This window comes from Acyrthosiphon pisum, chromosome A1 (assembly GCF_005508785.2).
Source record: "Acyrthosiphon pisum isolate AL4f chromosome A1, pea_aphid_22Mar2018_4r6ur, whole genome shotgun sequence".
In the NCBI taxonomy this organism is placed as follows: Eukaryota; Metazoa; Arthropoda; class Insecta; order Hemiptera; family Aphididae; genus Acyrthosiphon; species Acyrthosiphon pisum.
The window spans coordinates 64,161,489-64,178,448 of record NC_042494.1 but is presented as its reverse complement, the minus strand read 5'-3'; the positions used below and the strand labels follow the sequence as shown (position 1 = coordinate 64,178,448).

The window sequence follows — 16,960 nt, the reverse complement described above, 5'->3', positions numbered from 1 at the left end:
TGTGTATATAGTAACAACCCAACTGAAGCGGAGATAGACATTTTGACAGACTATAAAGCAGCTGATTAAACGAGTAATCCTTGAACCCACGAGTCGAACGTACACGCCGGAAAAGAACGTAACGAACTGGAACGAACCTCTGCCCGCTCGTATACATATATATATATATATTATATAGACACGCCGAAACGGCGGGCGAGCTGCTCAGCATCCGATCGATTCCGAATCTTTCTCGTTGAATGTTATATAGCAGACAATACATCATAAACAATAACACATAAAATAACGAGTACACTGCTATAAGAAAACGAGTCTTTATCAATACATTATATATTATTGTTTTGATGTCTTCAACGCATGCCCTAAAATGTATACCTAATAGCTAAAAAGTCAGAGATGAACGTCCTTCGATAGCACCGCACATATATTATCGTTGTAAATCCTCCTATATATTAGGTACACGAGTCGAATTAAACACCACATAGAGACTTTCTATGCCAAAGGCAATTCTGATCCACCTGCATCTCGTTATTATTGGTACCTAGGTATATTTATATATATATATGCATCCATTGGATGTACCTATTTATATTTTTCAGTTTATTGTTAATAATCAACATGTTGTTATTTGCAAGAAGAGGCGTCTCGAGAGCAATTGTACACTGCCGTGTCTCAGCGAATCGTATGTATATACTGACATAAAATTATTCGTTTTATGATACCTACGCAATTTTCTGGACTTATCTACGATCGTTACGTTATAATCCACATATCCGGTTAAGAATAAAAATAAGAAATAAGAACAGAAATTTAACACCGGTATCAGACAGAAAGTTTAATATATATGACATTATATACTTCAAAGTGAGGTGGCATCAGTTTGCTCGGGTGTGACATTTTCCAGGAGATTGAGATAAGCTATTTGAAAACCATTGCGGTGGTCCTATTAAAATCACGAAAAATGGTTTAATCCTAGATTAAAAAATATGCTCTACGTCCTTGGTACTATAACGTTCACTATAAATTGCTTTAATCAATATGTGCTTCATATATATATAGTACCTACCTAAATGAAGAATTCATAAAAATTTAAGTTTTGCATTTTAACTGTTGAGCCGAGTGAATGTGTGTGCTGCTAACCGTAGACACTCAGAAAAATAAAAGCTCAAAAATCGTAAACGTCCCCAACAAACTAAATTCTATAACATCGAGTGACGACCGCAGTTCAGGCGTTTTCTGTAAGTCATGACTCATGATGGTTGTACATTGCAAGGTATACCGATGAAGTGAGTCGTACGACCACTAACGATACTTTTATAGTTCAGATTCTTTCTTACTGACAGACGTAACACAATCGTCAACCACTGTGCGCGATTCGGTCGGGTGCCAGACGACACAAAAACAACATTAACAGTATATTAAAACAACAATTGTGAGGAAAAAATACACCGGCGTACAAAAATATTGTTATAAATCTATATAATACAAGACCATAATATTGTAATATTATTTCAGCCGAGTTTCTCGTGAGCGCGTGCGCACAATATTATTACACGCTTGTTGTTGTTATTATCATTATTATTAAATCTGTCACCAAACAGACGCACAAAGGTATGCGCATATATGTGTGGTGGCGAAGAGATTGTTACGTGTTATTATTTTGATTTGGCGGACACATATATATAAATGGTGTGTACAACGTACAACCACGACGGCATACATACAATACCAAAAGTGACACGCAATCCTCTGGGTAATTTTTGTAATTAATACCGTCATTTTGCGCAAACAGAATGTACTCTGGGGCAAAAAAAAATCATAAAATAAACACACCGCATCATATTGTGTATTATTAGTATTATTATTATATATTAAACACATACCTACCTACCTATGTATTATTATATTGTACAGGGGGAATACGGTTCGGTCGGTCACGCGAAAAAAGAAAATACGTATATAAGCGGCTTGCAATACATGCGGTAGATGGGCACTTCTCCCATCATTTGCAGAACACGGTTATCAACTTCTATTTATTTATATATTATTTTTTTTTTTAATTCTAATTCCGCGAACGCGTCACTGCAGCAGACGGTGTATACGCGTGAAAAGTTTCGCCTTTCTCTCTCTCTGTCTCTTTCACTATCTCCCTGCATCGTCATTTCTATATATCCGACTATATCTATGCATCCTCCGCAAATCCTATTATGAACGTAAAACGATATCCGTAAAGCGTACTAAGGCGGTACTGGTGTGCAGCATACGCCGGCGTTTCAGTAAATCGAATAAGGGAAAAAAAACTTCTGTTCAACTCGCACGGGCACGCAGCCGCCGTCCACACACAGTATTATATACGTGTATACAATATTATAGGTACTATCTTCGTCGTTGTATCACATTATATACAAAACAAACCCCAAACAGAAAATACACACGCACGCTCGTATAATAAATATATATAATATACGCGCGTCTGTCGAGCAAAAAATAAAATAAAAAAATGATATATGCTCCGCGGGTACTCGCGTCCTATATATGTGTATATGCGCCACTGTATTACTCTACTCGAAATGCATTCTCACATAATAATAATAATAATAATAATATACATTTTTACCAATGCAAATGTGTTGAATCGATGACGGACGAGGAGGCTGCGCCGCCTTGGCAATGTTTTTCAATTTAAGAAAGCCACGGTACACATAGTTTTATTATCATACACGAAAGCAATAATAATATACTGCACCATATCTTTATACACAGAGATAATATCGTTGAAATCGAAACGAATTTGTACGATTTTTTCGAACGTACAACCATATACCTAATACAGTCCCGTTCTTATTGTTATTCCATTTTATCATAACTCGCCAGCACTGTCAGACTTTCCATAATATTTAGCGGTGACCAACGCGCATATAGGTATTAAAGTAAAACGTAAACTGTGTAAGGCATCATGGAGCCAGCGGTATGTACATTTGCATGTACAAACTGCGATTCATGCGAGCCGGAATAATCGATGTAAACTATAAATAAACGATACTGCATGGGGGTCAAGTAATGTGATAAACGTGCGTCTCCCATGTAGTGGTTTATTACCAAAAAAAAAAAAAAAAGGTATTAAAGTAATCACGAATTAAAATAAGTATACATCAATTAAAAATCCAGATGTACCTAATCGTTGATAAATTTGGAAAACGGTAATTGTTTAACGACTAATCAAGTACGACAGCCTACACTTTTATAACTGCTGAAGCATAGGAAGTTATTATTTAGACATATGGAAAACCACCGACAACAACAATATGTGTAGTTAAGTATCGTGTACCGATTTTCAGAAGTGCATTTTAATACTTCCTTGTACGATATGGTTTTTAAGTAAAATTTGTATTATTATCGTTCCGAGCAGGATTTAGGAAATAGTTGGGGAATGGGTTACAATAGAAATGTGTATGCATAACATGTTTTATATAAATAAAACTCAACAAGGTCTGTTGTTTCGAAAAAGAATCAAAATCCGTCTTTTGTATTTGAACGGAATTAAACACTATTCAAAACATAATAGCATCATTGCGAGGGAAGTCATAACGTCAAGTTAATTGTTACGTAGCATTTTACATGGGCATAATAATAATATAATTTGGGTGGGGCGGTAAAATTATTTCAAAGGTGTATAAAGGTGAACGCAAATGTTTAGGGCAATATAGTTTAAGACTACTAGTTAGTTTGATTACTTGTATAATAATTTATATAGGTAGTAGGCACTTGCTGACTTCTGAGAATTTAATTAACCGATTTTCTGAACGATAGGAATTTATTTTAACGGAAATAATATAACATTGTAATAATGTTAAATAATCATTTCGAAATTTAAATAGTTTATATTGTGTACAAAGTCCGAATTTGTCGTATAGAAACGTTAATTTTTTCTCATCTACGTATCGAGTGTTATAACTTGTAACACTGTCAGCTTGGCAGTAATCCAAATACACGAAAAACAAAAATATAATTATGTTTTGTTAATTTTTTGAATAAGATAATATGGGGTTGCGAGGTTTTTGAAGAAGGAAACAAACAGTCGATACTGTTTTATACTTTATGTATAAATATACGACTATGCGTTGCCAAGTCTTAAACAAGTTTCATTTCAATGCAACACAATTACTATGTCAATGAAAATAAGCCTCTATTGTTGTTAGCATCGAATAAAAATCAGTGTCATCATATTTCATCCCCCCTTTTTTTTTTTTTGAAAATGATAACGTTTAAATATCTGGAACGAGCCCAAAACATACACGATTATGTAAGGATGGTAACTTACTAACATATACTAATCCACTGAGAATTATTGTATCAAGTGCCCGAAATCAATCAACAATCTATGCAATAAACGAAATAACGCGATGTGTAAATGTATAATATATTTAATAGCACTTCGGGCGAACAAATAGAAATGCAAATTTATGATTAAAATACTATCTTATATACATCGTTTTGCGAAATTGTACAATTATATTAATACTACCTACATACAGCAGTCATAGAAGAAAACTACTAGGTTTTGAGTTTCTGTATGTCACGGGTTGTATTATAAGTAGGTATAACTTTTCCCAGAACTTGTTCTCACCCCATTCCGCGGTATATAAACCACTCGGGGCTTGTTTCTAACACATTATATTATATTAATTTGATTTCGTGATGAAAAAGAACGCAATAGATTCGTACACTCACCGGATTCGAGGTGTATTCACTGGATATGTACGGTTCTGCGATCGGCGTCTTGTCCAACAGATGTCTTTGGTGTCTCAGTCTTGCGCTCCACAAGTTATTAGCCGAAACAATACCTGTAGATAAAAACAAAATCGAAATGCACATGAGTATAATATAACATGTAAGTGGGCACCTACACACACACAATGATAATAATTTAACCGACGTAGGTGAAACTACGCGCGCGCGAAACACATATTATCTTATATTATACGAGTGAGACATATTAGTTGTAATATATCATACGTCGGTACAACACATATTTATATACCGATGACGGTATTATAAAATATATTATTGTAACGAGAGCGTAGGGGAGTTAACGCGGAAGACATAAAAAATAAATAAAAAGCGTGGAAATCCCGAGCTCGTAATACCGTTATATATTTACTATGGTGTAGAAACATCACCTCATATACACAGCTCCATTCGTAGGCTATACGAGTCTACACGCATATAAAAAATCATTTTTACCGATTTAATTACTATATACATATTACATATCATATTCAATAATAATCGTGATATGATATTATTATGATTATGTACACATAATACACGTACACTGCACATATATAGGCGTAATGCGTATAGATGATTAATCGTCGACACAAAAGTACGTTTTCGCCACTAAACTCTCGCATAACGCCGTAATAGGATATACAATTACAGTTAGATATTATATACATACATATATATACATATCAGCATGTATGTATAAATAGTGTCCACGGGTCATGTTGTGTCCCTTTTCCGAGTATTAAACCCGGAGAGACCTCCGGGCTTGATGTAGGCTTACAATATTATAATACGTCGAATTAAACGAAATTATACAGACGGCAGAAAACGGACGGACACTGCGTATGCGATCGTCCACGTCCCGTCCGCCAATCGTATACATAAATTTGAACATTCGCCACCAAACGATGGTCTTCTACAAAATCTTCGTATCGCTTTACTGCATAATATCATAATATTATACAACTGTTGTCGTGCATTGTACACTCAAATATATCAATTTTTTAGAGGGACAGATGGTCGTAGGAACGTCTGCCGACATATTATATTCTTCGAAATCAAAACGAAATTGCATCTTAATATTATAGCCTGTATTACAGGTAGATAGTATCTGGTATATATATATATATTAATAAAGGGTTGATTTTGCGCCAATATATTTGTACCATATTTTTTGGTACTATAATATACTATGGTTCTTGATGCGCAGAAGAGACAGATAAAAAGACAAGGCTATAGGGTTTATTTTCTAGATTGCAACTAGATGAGGACTTGATTTGGGGGGGACAGACAAACGTTATCGTGTCACGTGTGAGTTGGAACCACGTTCTCGTATTTAGTTTCCACGTAAACACTAAACTGTATCCGGTTTGATAGTGATAGTATCACTGTAATACATTATAATATAATACGATTTACAGTTCACTATTTATATACATATAACGTATCTAACAGTAAAAAAAGTCATTAAAACATAACATACCTAGGAGCAAATAATTTTACATTCAGAATAATCCGTTTTCAATAAGTTATTATAGGTTTATATAGATGGGTTTTTTTTCTAATTTTAAAGTTATGAGCGTCTTAAAATTTAGATTTTTTAAATTAACTCTCACTTATATAGCTATACGTTACCATGTTAGTATAATATGTTAAGTTATGAGTTCCCTGCAGGGTCGAGCGTAAACTATACAGTAGTCAGGCGGATACAACACATACGGGTACGACATCCTCTTTATATTTATCGGACGGTTCAGACGCGCGTATTATATCGTTTAAAAAGGCTGCAGCTGCGGCCGTTTGCAGTAAACGTCACTTTGAACGGTCATAGAAAATAAACGTCACGCCCTAGACATACAAAAAACAACGGACGATTCTCCCTTCCTATAGCAGCGGCGGAATAATTGTCACCTGATCCAAAGTTTAATGTAGTTAAATCCGATTTCGAAGTCGTCCGACATTACAGAGTTATAACTTATAACTTATAAGTATCTCAAATAACTTAAACGTCAAAACAAAATACACATTTGCGTGCAATTAATAATAATAATAATAATAATTATTATTGTTATCATTCTTCCAAGCTTTCCTCTACTATGTCATGGGGTCGCATGCATGCTTTGTTTCAGATTTATTCATATTGTTAAATTGTATTTCCCGTCACAGTCTATAACTATTCTGATCTAATAACTATACGTGTACAATAATCTTATATATAAATTACTAATTAGGCCTCGCAGTTACACGCGCCGTGCACCTAACCCGTGATAACTGTTCTCGTTTTGATATTGAAAATCGGACATAGACAATAGACTTTGCTCAATTCAATTAAAATAAATTAAACACTATAAACAGTAGTCATTATAATGTGGCATTATCAGTTGGTACCTAACCATCTTATAAAATCGTTATACCTAACCTACGCTTGTAATATCTTAGTATTCATCGTATTATGGCGGTTCAATTTGTATTCAAATAGTCGAGTTGAAATTACTTTGAACAAAATATAATATATAAAGGGTCCTTGCTTGAACCTGAAAGAAAGGGTCGAAATCCATGTATTACACGTCAGTTCGTTTCAAGTCTCGTCGCGACACTGCAAATACGCGATATTATAGAGCAAAATACAATAAAAATAGATTGTTTGAACTCACGACTGCTACATACTTGTATGAGTGTGTATCTCGCAACGTTTGTCCCGGAAAATAACTTTTTTCCACTTTATATTTTTCGAAATTAAAAATTGAGCATCGGTCCATGTATTCATTACAGGGTAAAATGGGTTTGCCTAAAAAATGTTTACGGATGGTTATGGACATTATTACCCTGTGTTCATTACACTACAAACACTCACTGGTATCGCAGAGGTGGGTCAAAAACGAAATAATTAAAAAAAATATCCCCCGGCCTTCGGACGTCACATTTTGCAGAGCAAGCACAAGACACAAGTTGTCAACAAGCGCGCCTCGTCAACAAAGTATCAGCTATATATACATATAATACACTTCCTACGATATAATTAATCGTTGTTAAATTTATTATTATTATTTTTGTTATATTATTATTATTATTATTATTACTTATACACGACGCACACCGTACACGGTACCATAATAATAACGTGTACATAACTTTACTGCGCTTTTTCGCCGAAGGCATTATTATATTATTTTACAGTACAGTTGCCGACCCACTGTTCGCCATGGCCCACTGTCCTCATCGAAGGGGTGTGTAATAATGCGATTGGGATTGGAGTGGCTGGGGGGAAGGGGGTGACGGTAAGTCCACCGCTAATAATAATTACTTTTTGTTTCGGGCCAAACGGTTAAACTATTATGGCGTATTCCAAGCACCGTCGCGGGTGTAATAATAATCGAATCTTTCATATCCCACACAGTATTTTTTATTTTATAAAACACATGTTAATTCATCGTTATATTGTACTTGTACAAATACGACCACTATGGGTAATGATTTTATATGCGGATAGAGTTTTATGTACTTTTATTTATCCGTCATAATATATATATATATATATATATATATATTATATAGGCATACAATATCAGTTAAAAACTTATAAATAATAACTGTTTTTACCATTGCAGGTACCCAAAAAATTATAAAAACGAAATTTAAATACGCCGAGTACCATAATATATTATGTACATAACATAATCCAGTATCCACAAACAAAATTATCTTTAAGTATTGCGGAAAAAGGGTCAAATACTCAAATAAGACAACCGGAAATGAGAGGTGCATAAACAGCACTGAAAGTTTTTACTTATTATCTTTTGCGGAAATACATCAATATACTTATGCATTTATGCTAATTTAAACATTTAAAAATAACCCAAGTGAACGAAATTTATCAATAATTAACTTACCGTTAAATACAAAAATAAAATTTGAATTAATCGTGAATTGAATGCCCGCAAAAAACCATATCTTAATATTTTAGAAAGAAATTTAAAAAAAAATAAGCACTTGAAGTGCACTGAGTTCCGTGATTTCGACTAGGTAATAAATAATAGTGTTACACGCCGATGCCGTGCCGGCAGGGACAAATCGGGAGCAACGCCGCAAGTATGTATATATTGACCTCACGGAAAACTCAGTTTTTACCGATATAATTGGTTAAAAAATGAAAATAAAAACGATAAACAACAATAATTATCATTGCATGCTGCCAGGTATTCCACTTTAGCAAAATATATATTATATTAGGTATGCATTGAAACGTCTCTCCAAAAAAAAAACTATGAGAACGTTTTAATAAAATTATTACCTTGCTGCGTTTCTAGATTTCGAGGATCTTAAAAGTTACAAAAAATTAAATAAAGTTTTATTATAAATAAGAAATCACGTTGACAGATTTGTATATTTTGTTAATAATTTACCTACACGTTCAGTAGGGTAGTCGACGCACGTCCATAATCGCGTTTTTTAAGAACATTTTTGGAAAACAGTTTTTAGCTTGCAATCAATAGACAATTATTGGATAATGTATATATTATAATAATATACATAGACGACACCTAGTATATACTTACGACAAACTTTTTTTTTTTTTTTTATTGATCTTAAGCACGGCGACGGCAACTATGGCCATTAGCTATTTGTAGGGAGGGCTACGGTTTGACTGAAATACGTGTGTATGTGGGCAAGGAACTAGTGACACCGGCCGGTGCTTGCAACTCAGATCACGTTTCGCAGCCACCGTGCAACATCAAGCTACATAATATTATTATTAGAACGAATATGGATGAAGCTCGGGTAAAAACAAAAAAGGAATAAATTGATTTTGGTAAATTTTCAATTATTATACTTTTAGTAAACATACAAGATGATAAAATAGTTTTACCGTGATATGGGCATATGGCGCGTTTAATATACCACACGATATGCATAATATTATAATAAAAATATATAAACTTAAAAAATAAACAATATCACACACTATACTAAGCGAATACACTTTATTCGTGTCGTCTACATAGGTGTGTACGCCATACGCATCATATCCGTCTAATGGATAGGCGGCGTGTACACGTATTATTATAATATATCGCTTATAGAAGACTAGACACGGCGTATATAGCACACGATTACGATATATAATATAGGTATGGAGATAAAACGCGCTGCACAATAATGATGTACACTTATTGGTATTCCGTCCGTGTCCGGCGCAGAATCATAATAATTGTCAAGGCGGTATATTATATATTATGATATTATTCTGCCACGGTGGCGTATATAATAACGATTGCAGGAGCGCGTGGACTTTGGCGGAAAACTGGCGTTTCCCCCGGACTATACGGCGTGGAAAATGTATACGTGTGGTGTAGGCATATATTATTTAAGTCGTCGCAGCCGTTCATGCCGCCTCGGCCGGTTTCACCACTAAACTCTTCTTGTAAAACCTAGTTATATAGTATAGTTGGAAGTGTGAGGATCGTGTCGTCAATGATGATATTCACTCACAGCTGCAAAATTTATAAACCCAAAAAATCACCCGCTACACCACACCGTAATATATTTTATTCGACGTACGGATATGCGGTATAAAAATCAAACAGAATATCTGTATAGACAATTATAGACTATTTGCTCAAGTGTATTCGTACGTATTATATGAAATCGTATTGAATGCACGAAGAAAAGAGAGACTGTCAGTGGTTAGTTACTGATAAATGATTTTTTTTTTATAAGCTTAATTAGTTGATTTTTGATTATCAATTGTTGGTAGCAGCAACCTGCAAGATCATAGAACCGTGTTCTCTGTATAATTTATTAAATTCCATCAAGTTAAAATGTATGAAAGATGACGAAATGGAATTTTCAAGTGGGCGACACAATAAATTATATACTACAAGACTACTTGAGAGTCGAGAGCCACACGGAAACAAAACAAAAACAATTCTTATATTTTATCAATATTATATTCGAGGATTAATAATTATCATTTATAATTATATATCGATTCAATTACTTTCAATCGTTCTGACGAAATTCTATCCGTCAAACCATATTACTACATATACAACATCTGTACACACACAAACACAGAAAAGTATTAAAGTTATTAATACATACAAAAGCTGTTATATTGACAGTGCGAGAGAGAGAAAAATATTCTGAAATACCAATATTTACAAGTAGGGTGTCTAAAAGTTTGACAAACGATTTGAACGTATAACGAAAAATAAAATACATACCAAAATACGGACCATGTAACTGTACTATTATTATTTCAATAAAATACTTGCACACACAACCTGGTATTATTTTTTTTTTTTTTTGGGGGGGGGGGGGCTTTGGCTTTATAATATCAAATAAACGACAGGCAGATAACAAAACCAATACAACTAGGTACTGTCAGACAAACAAAATTACTAAAAATAAAAATCGGTCACAACTGCAGAACATAGAAATCCGGTGTTAGAGCAGCGTGATTGTAATTATAAAAAAAAATAAGCATACAGTCATTTTCCGTTCATATTACATACATAAATATAAATACATCATCAACGTCGCGTAGATACTATGTAGAATGTAGATAGTGCGCTTGTCGTCATCTGTTTCGCTGACGTATGGGTATCGCATGTCACGGAGAACCAAACAGGCAAGTTATCAAGTGGAAACATATATTATTATATAATATACAGGATGATTCATCGTGTATGCTCAGTGCTCACCCATATTTATTTCTTTTATAAAAATATATTAACATTTATATTTTTGAAGATTCTAAGTACATAAGTAGTATATATGGAAGGCCAATTTTTTTGAAAATGTTGACGCATTTAAATCAATGTTCAAAAGATACCTTCGTAAGATACTAGTATCTCCTTACTCCTTAATAATGGTTGTACCTACATAAAATAAAAAATAGATATAAAATGTAGTACTTATTCTACTCGTACAATTGTACAACATTAATGTTTACAATTTATATAAATGAAATTAATTTACCTTGATAACTATAATATATTATGATTAAATATAATTTAAACCTTACACTATCATTAGTACAAAAAGTTTATTAATTTAGAAGCTACTATCGTTGAATCTCGATTACAACGCGCCGTTAAACGGCCGACAAATCGATTTCAATATCATGATGGGTGCACATCGTGCGTCGAATTACGAGTATTACACGCCAAGGACGGATATAGTGAGAAATATTCGGCAAACGTTTACGATTTCGTATACACATTAAACATATTATTATTATTTGGAGCCGGAAGTCGGGTTAGACATTTATTAGACACCGTTTTTAATAATATATTACGCATGCACGCACGATGTACATAATATTATATAATAGCGGTGCAAGTGCAGGTGACGGCTGCAGTACAGCACTCATAGTAAGTTGTGAAATAAAACGTTATTTTTACGAAACTCACAAAAAAAAAAAGGCCGACAGAATCGAAACGCAACGCCGGATCGACCTGTAAACCGTACTCGGGTACATGCTTACTCGGGGATTCTAGTCGCAGACGGTTCCTCTGATACGTTCACATAGGTCGCGTATTATTACGTGTCCTGTATTATTTACGGTACGGCGAATCCAGGACGGGCGCGCGTTTGTTTAATGCGCGTAACAATTAGGTAAATTGGCGGAAAAACGCTCCGGCACGTCACGTTGTTATATAAAGAGCGCATGTACGTATTATAAGCGAACGACTCGCGTACTTACCTGTGCATTACACTCGGAATCGGATTAAACGTTAAAATATATAGTAATAATTTTTTCATATCGAGCGTGGTATATAATATAGAAGTCCATAAAAGTGCGAGAGAAAAAAACGGGGCAGGATACACAGAGCCGGAAAAGTCGGGCACTCCATAGAATATATACAGTCTGTTCCTACCGTCTGGGTGTAGTGCGTGATATTCAATTCCGGAAAAAAACTCGTGGCAATCGAAAAACGATTACGGTTAGTTACCGAAATTTCTTCATGGTTATATTGGGAAAACTATAAAGGAAATCGAAAAATGACATCCTAAAAGTACTGGCCGATCACGATTTCCGATGTTTAAACACGCGGAGTGTTTCTTATCTGTACAGCAATACCGAGATATGTGTTAGGATAAAAAAAAAACCAACACGGTAAAATCAATACACTACAATTCTAGCTAAGGGCATCTATAAAACATCATACATCATCGACGGGCTTAATATTTAATATGTGTACCTATACGTCGTCGGAGACTTACATATCGTATTATATCGTTACTTGCAGTACCTATACAGTATAGGCTATACTGGCTACTACACCAACGCATACAATTTGTAACTAATGATAACGAAATATTTCCGTATTTTATTTTTATTTGCCCTTGTCGGCACAGTGTCTGTCGTAAATCTTCTCGGCATTTACGCCATGCGAATTGAATTGCTTAAACTATATTCTTTATGCCGCTACGTCGCGGTCTACAGAAAAGTTTATAAAAGTTTAAAGTCATTAAAAAAAGAAAAGAATATAGTACCTACCCGATATATATGGCGAAGGTAGCAGTATATAATAATTATCGGCGTATCGCTGAAGGTCCGATGAAAAATTCAACGAGTTTGGCGAAATTATGAAAAAAGTGAGAAAGGAAAAAATACTAAGCCCATCCGCACTAGGATCCGTGCAATGGTGGGTGGGGGGGGGGATGAGGAAGAGGGGAATGAGATGTCGAAAACAATAGGTGAACCGGACAAATGATATAAATACGATATCTCATATATATATAATATACATTGTACAGCTAAATATAAATATAATATTATTATTAGATAAGTACCAGCAATGCGTATTATGTTACGCTCGATATATATATAATAATATAATGTTACAATATCGGTTTACGCACGACGTTCGGTCAACATAACAACTTCACGTAAATTGGCGTACATCGATTATGACGGAAGTACTGGAAATTAATCTAACTTTTGAACCCGGTCCAGAGAAACATTTGTCGACAAATATTTACGTTACCGCTAATGACGGGAAATCGGAAACATTGTCGTCGGCAATTCGGCTGGACGGGTCTTTAGGTTGTAACGCAAAGTTTTCGAGCACCGCGACCGTGTCGGCCGACGGCTTAATCCGCTCGTCGGGGTCGGCATACGCGTTGGACGGCAACAGCGCCTTCTCGAGGCCAACGAGCACGCCCAAGTCCTCGATGAGCGCCTTTCGGCCTGCATTGTATCGGGTCAACAGCGCCTTGTAGCGCTTAAACAGCACCCTCTTTTTCTTAGGTTTGTTGCAAAGTAGGTACATGCGCCACGCCGGATACAGGTCCAGGAAATCGTCGTAACTCCGGTCGTACACGTCGGCCGCGGTCCTCTGCACCTCGTCCATGGCCATTAGCGCCCGGTTGAGCTTCTCGGTCTGTGCCATCGCCTCGGTAGCGTCTACATTGTCCGCCGCTTTCGCACTACCTAGCGACTCATTCGCCACCAACATCTCCGCAACGTCCTTGGTCATACCCTTCTCGTGCTCCATCATTTCCGAAACGGATTTCTCGAACACCCCCTCGGGACCGACCTCGTCCGGTTGTTCGATTGCCGTCACAGTCACAGCCACCACCACCTACAACAGCGACGATCGCACCATCACCGATGACGAGGTTTGGTTTTTTATTGTCTTTTATTGCCAGAGCCAATATGTCTAAACATACATAGTGTAATATATGGAGACGACCTACCAAACGGTTGTTTTTTATCATTATTATTTAATAGGCTAGCTGTTACGGTACATATATAGGTTAACTTATTTTATAGGCTTTATATTATATGGGCGATAATTCGATAAATACTCGCTAAGTGTATACTTCAGCGGGAGATATTTCCTCCATCGTTACAATTCGTAGTATGATAATTTTTTACGTGAAATAAAATTAATAATAATAAAAAAATGTAAGGGATGTAATCATTTTTGCATAACCACTATAAAAATAATGTGTTAAATAAGAGTTATATTAATGTAGTACACTACAAGTAGATTCGGATTATTATTGTTGTGGAAAATTCCTGGAAAAAATTCCGTAACAGCTAATCTGTTGAATAATAATTTCCATAAGATATACGTAGGTACTATAACAATGTTTACATTAATTACAGTTTATAATCATAAATTCGTAAAAATAATTCATGTGGTAAGGGAAAGAGTCCCGCATTTTAAGTCTCGAAAAGTTTATTATACGACAATAAAAGAGCCATAAAAAAGAGAGAAGGCGGAGATTCGCATACAGCATAATACATAATATATTCCAATAATCAAAGACAAAAAAATAAACAAAAATGCAAAAACATTGTAAGTTTATTTATTCACTGGAAAAACACAAGGCTGTAGGTAAAATGAAGCAATGAAAACTTTTATTAAAAAAAAAAAAAAAAGGAAAAACAGGAAGGGACAAGAAATTATTCGTAATGATGAGAATATTAATGAATGCATAACATGATGCATTTGTTTATCATCAATATTGATATTTTATGACATGTTTGCAAACAAGTTACGGCAGGATTATCATATTGATAAACCTGAAGGACCTGCTTTTCTTCTTAGGCGTGAAATATATATTATAGACTCAGGGCAGCAAAATATAGCAATATTGATTTTATATTTCTGAAAATACTTGAAAATGTTTTCTTCAGCTTTATGATAATAAGTTCTAGTCTATACGTAGGTACCTACTATTTTATATTTATAAAACAACAAAAAAAATGAAATGAAATTTTTAAATTCCCATTAGATCCGTTAATATATAAGCACTTTAGTCCCTCTCTTATTACACATAGGGGCATATTATCCAAAAGAAAATTATAGTTTAAACATGGCAATGGCTATACCAAAAACGTACTTAAACACATATTAGTAGATTAATTAAATGAAAACACCACATGAAACTAGAAATAATAAAAGATGCTGGATGCCTTGATGCGATATGATATATTTTTCACACTTAAACAATTATGATATTTAGAGAAGAAGAAAAAGTATATACTTATAATTCAATATAAATATGCTATTTGACGTTTCATGGTTATAAATTATAATTATTATAAAACTAAAGAAGACATAATCACATTTTTAAAATAAAACATTTAAAATCTAATGTATCATAATTTATAACTATGGCATTTATTAAAAATAAGTAATACTTAAAGGAACTTCACTGACCCCCACTATAAAAAAAAACCTTATGGTTTAGTAGGTATCTAGGTACAAACAACATTTTATAATTTGTAATTGGTTAGTTTGTTAATTATAAAAAATAATGAGAATTATTATGTTAAAAAAAGTTCGAAGACTTTAATCAGGAAGGGAAACAATTAAAAGAAACCCAAAATTGAATCAAGTCATATAAGGAAGTTTTTCCTAAAGTTTAACCTTTAACATATGAAAAATTTAATATAACTAGGGTAAAAACATTAATCTGACAGCAAAAGTAATTTAAACCAAACTTAATATATTATAATCATATATCCAATAAAATGTATAATGTTATTGATTCATGGGTTTAATTAGATAAACATATTTTAGTTATATCTACCAAAACAATGTTGATGGTCAACTTCTTTGAAAACATAATATTTGGGGCAAGTCCTATCGCGAGATTAAAGTTATAGACATATTATAAAAGTAAAAATTGTGCTCAGAAAACATCCGTTGTATTTAATCATAGCTAGTATTGATAATTATTTGTCCATTTTAATTGTTCATTTTATTTTCAAATATATTTAATATTTAATAATATCGTAATACGATATTATACTATGTACATTGTACATACTATGTAATAATATAATAATAATCATCATCAACAATCGATTTCGTATATGCTTACCGCAAAAACGGCGTAAATCGTGTACTCTGACATTCCTTGATAATTGTTTTCGTTTTAGGACCGCGTTCGTCAGTGCAATGACGCTGACCGTTCATATTACATACATCCTTCAGCGTTTTGATGAGTTATTATCCGAATAAATAACACATGTACAAACGTTTAGATTGTAAATATAGTGGGAATTGCATATTATAGGTATAGGTAGTATTTTTTTGATGGCGATTGACAACTGTTCAAATTGTTAAATGATTGTATACACAGTATACAACAACTACAATAGTTGTTTAGATTATTATTCATCAGTTGTTTCTATAAAGCGTGT

The 16,960-nt window shown here is 34.1% G+C and overlaps 2 protein-coding genes across 2 annotated transcripts in view; both read right to left on the bottom strand.

Annotated features, from left to right (window-relative positions):
- Nucleotides 1–16,960, bottom strand: part of LOC100161303 (DE-cadherin) — a 102,025-nt gene that overhangs the window by 17,364 nt on the left and 67,701 nt on the right. The window contains 1 exon segment of the mRNA XM_029487372.1: nucleotides 4,732–4,844. Coding sequence (XP_029343232.1) covers nucleotides 4,732–4,844 — 113 coding nt within the window.
- Nucleotides 13,528–16,717, bottom strand: LOC100160601 (uncharacterized). Its single transcript, NM_001326627.1, is given in 2 exon segments — nucleotides 13,528–14,381; nucleotides 16,639–16,717. Coding segments are annotated over 2 exon segments (639 nt in total). The 5' UTR covers nucleotides 16,672–16,717; the 3' UTR covers nucleotides 13,528–13,775.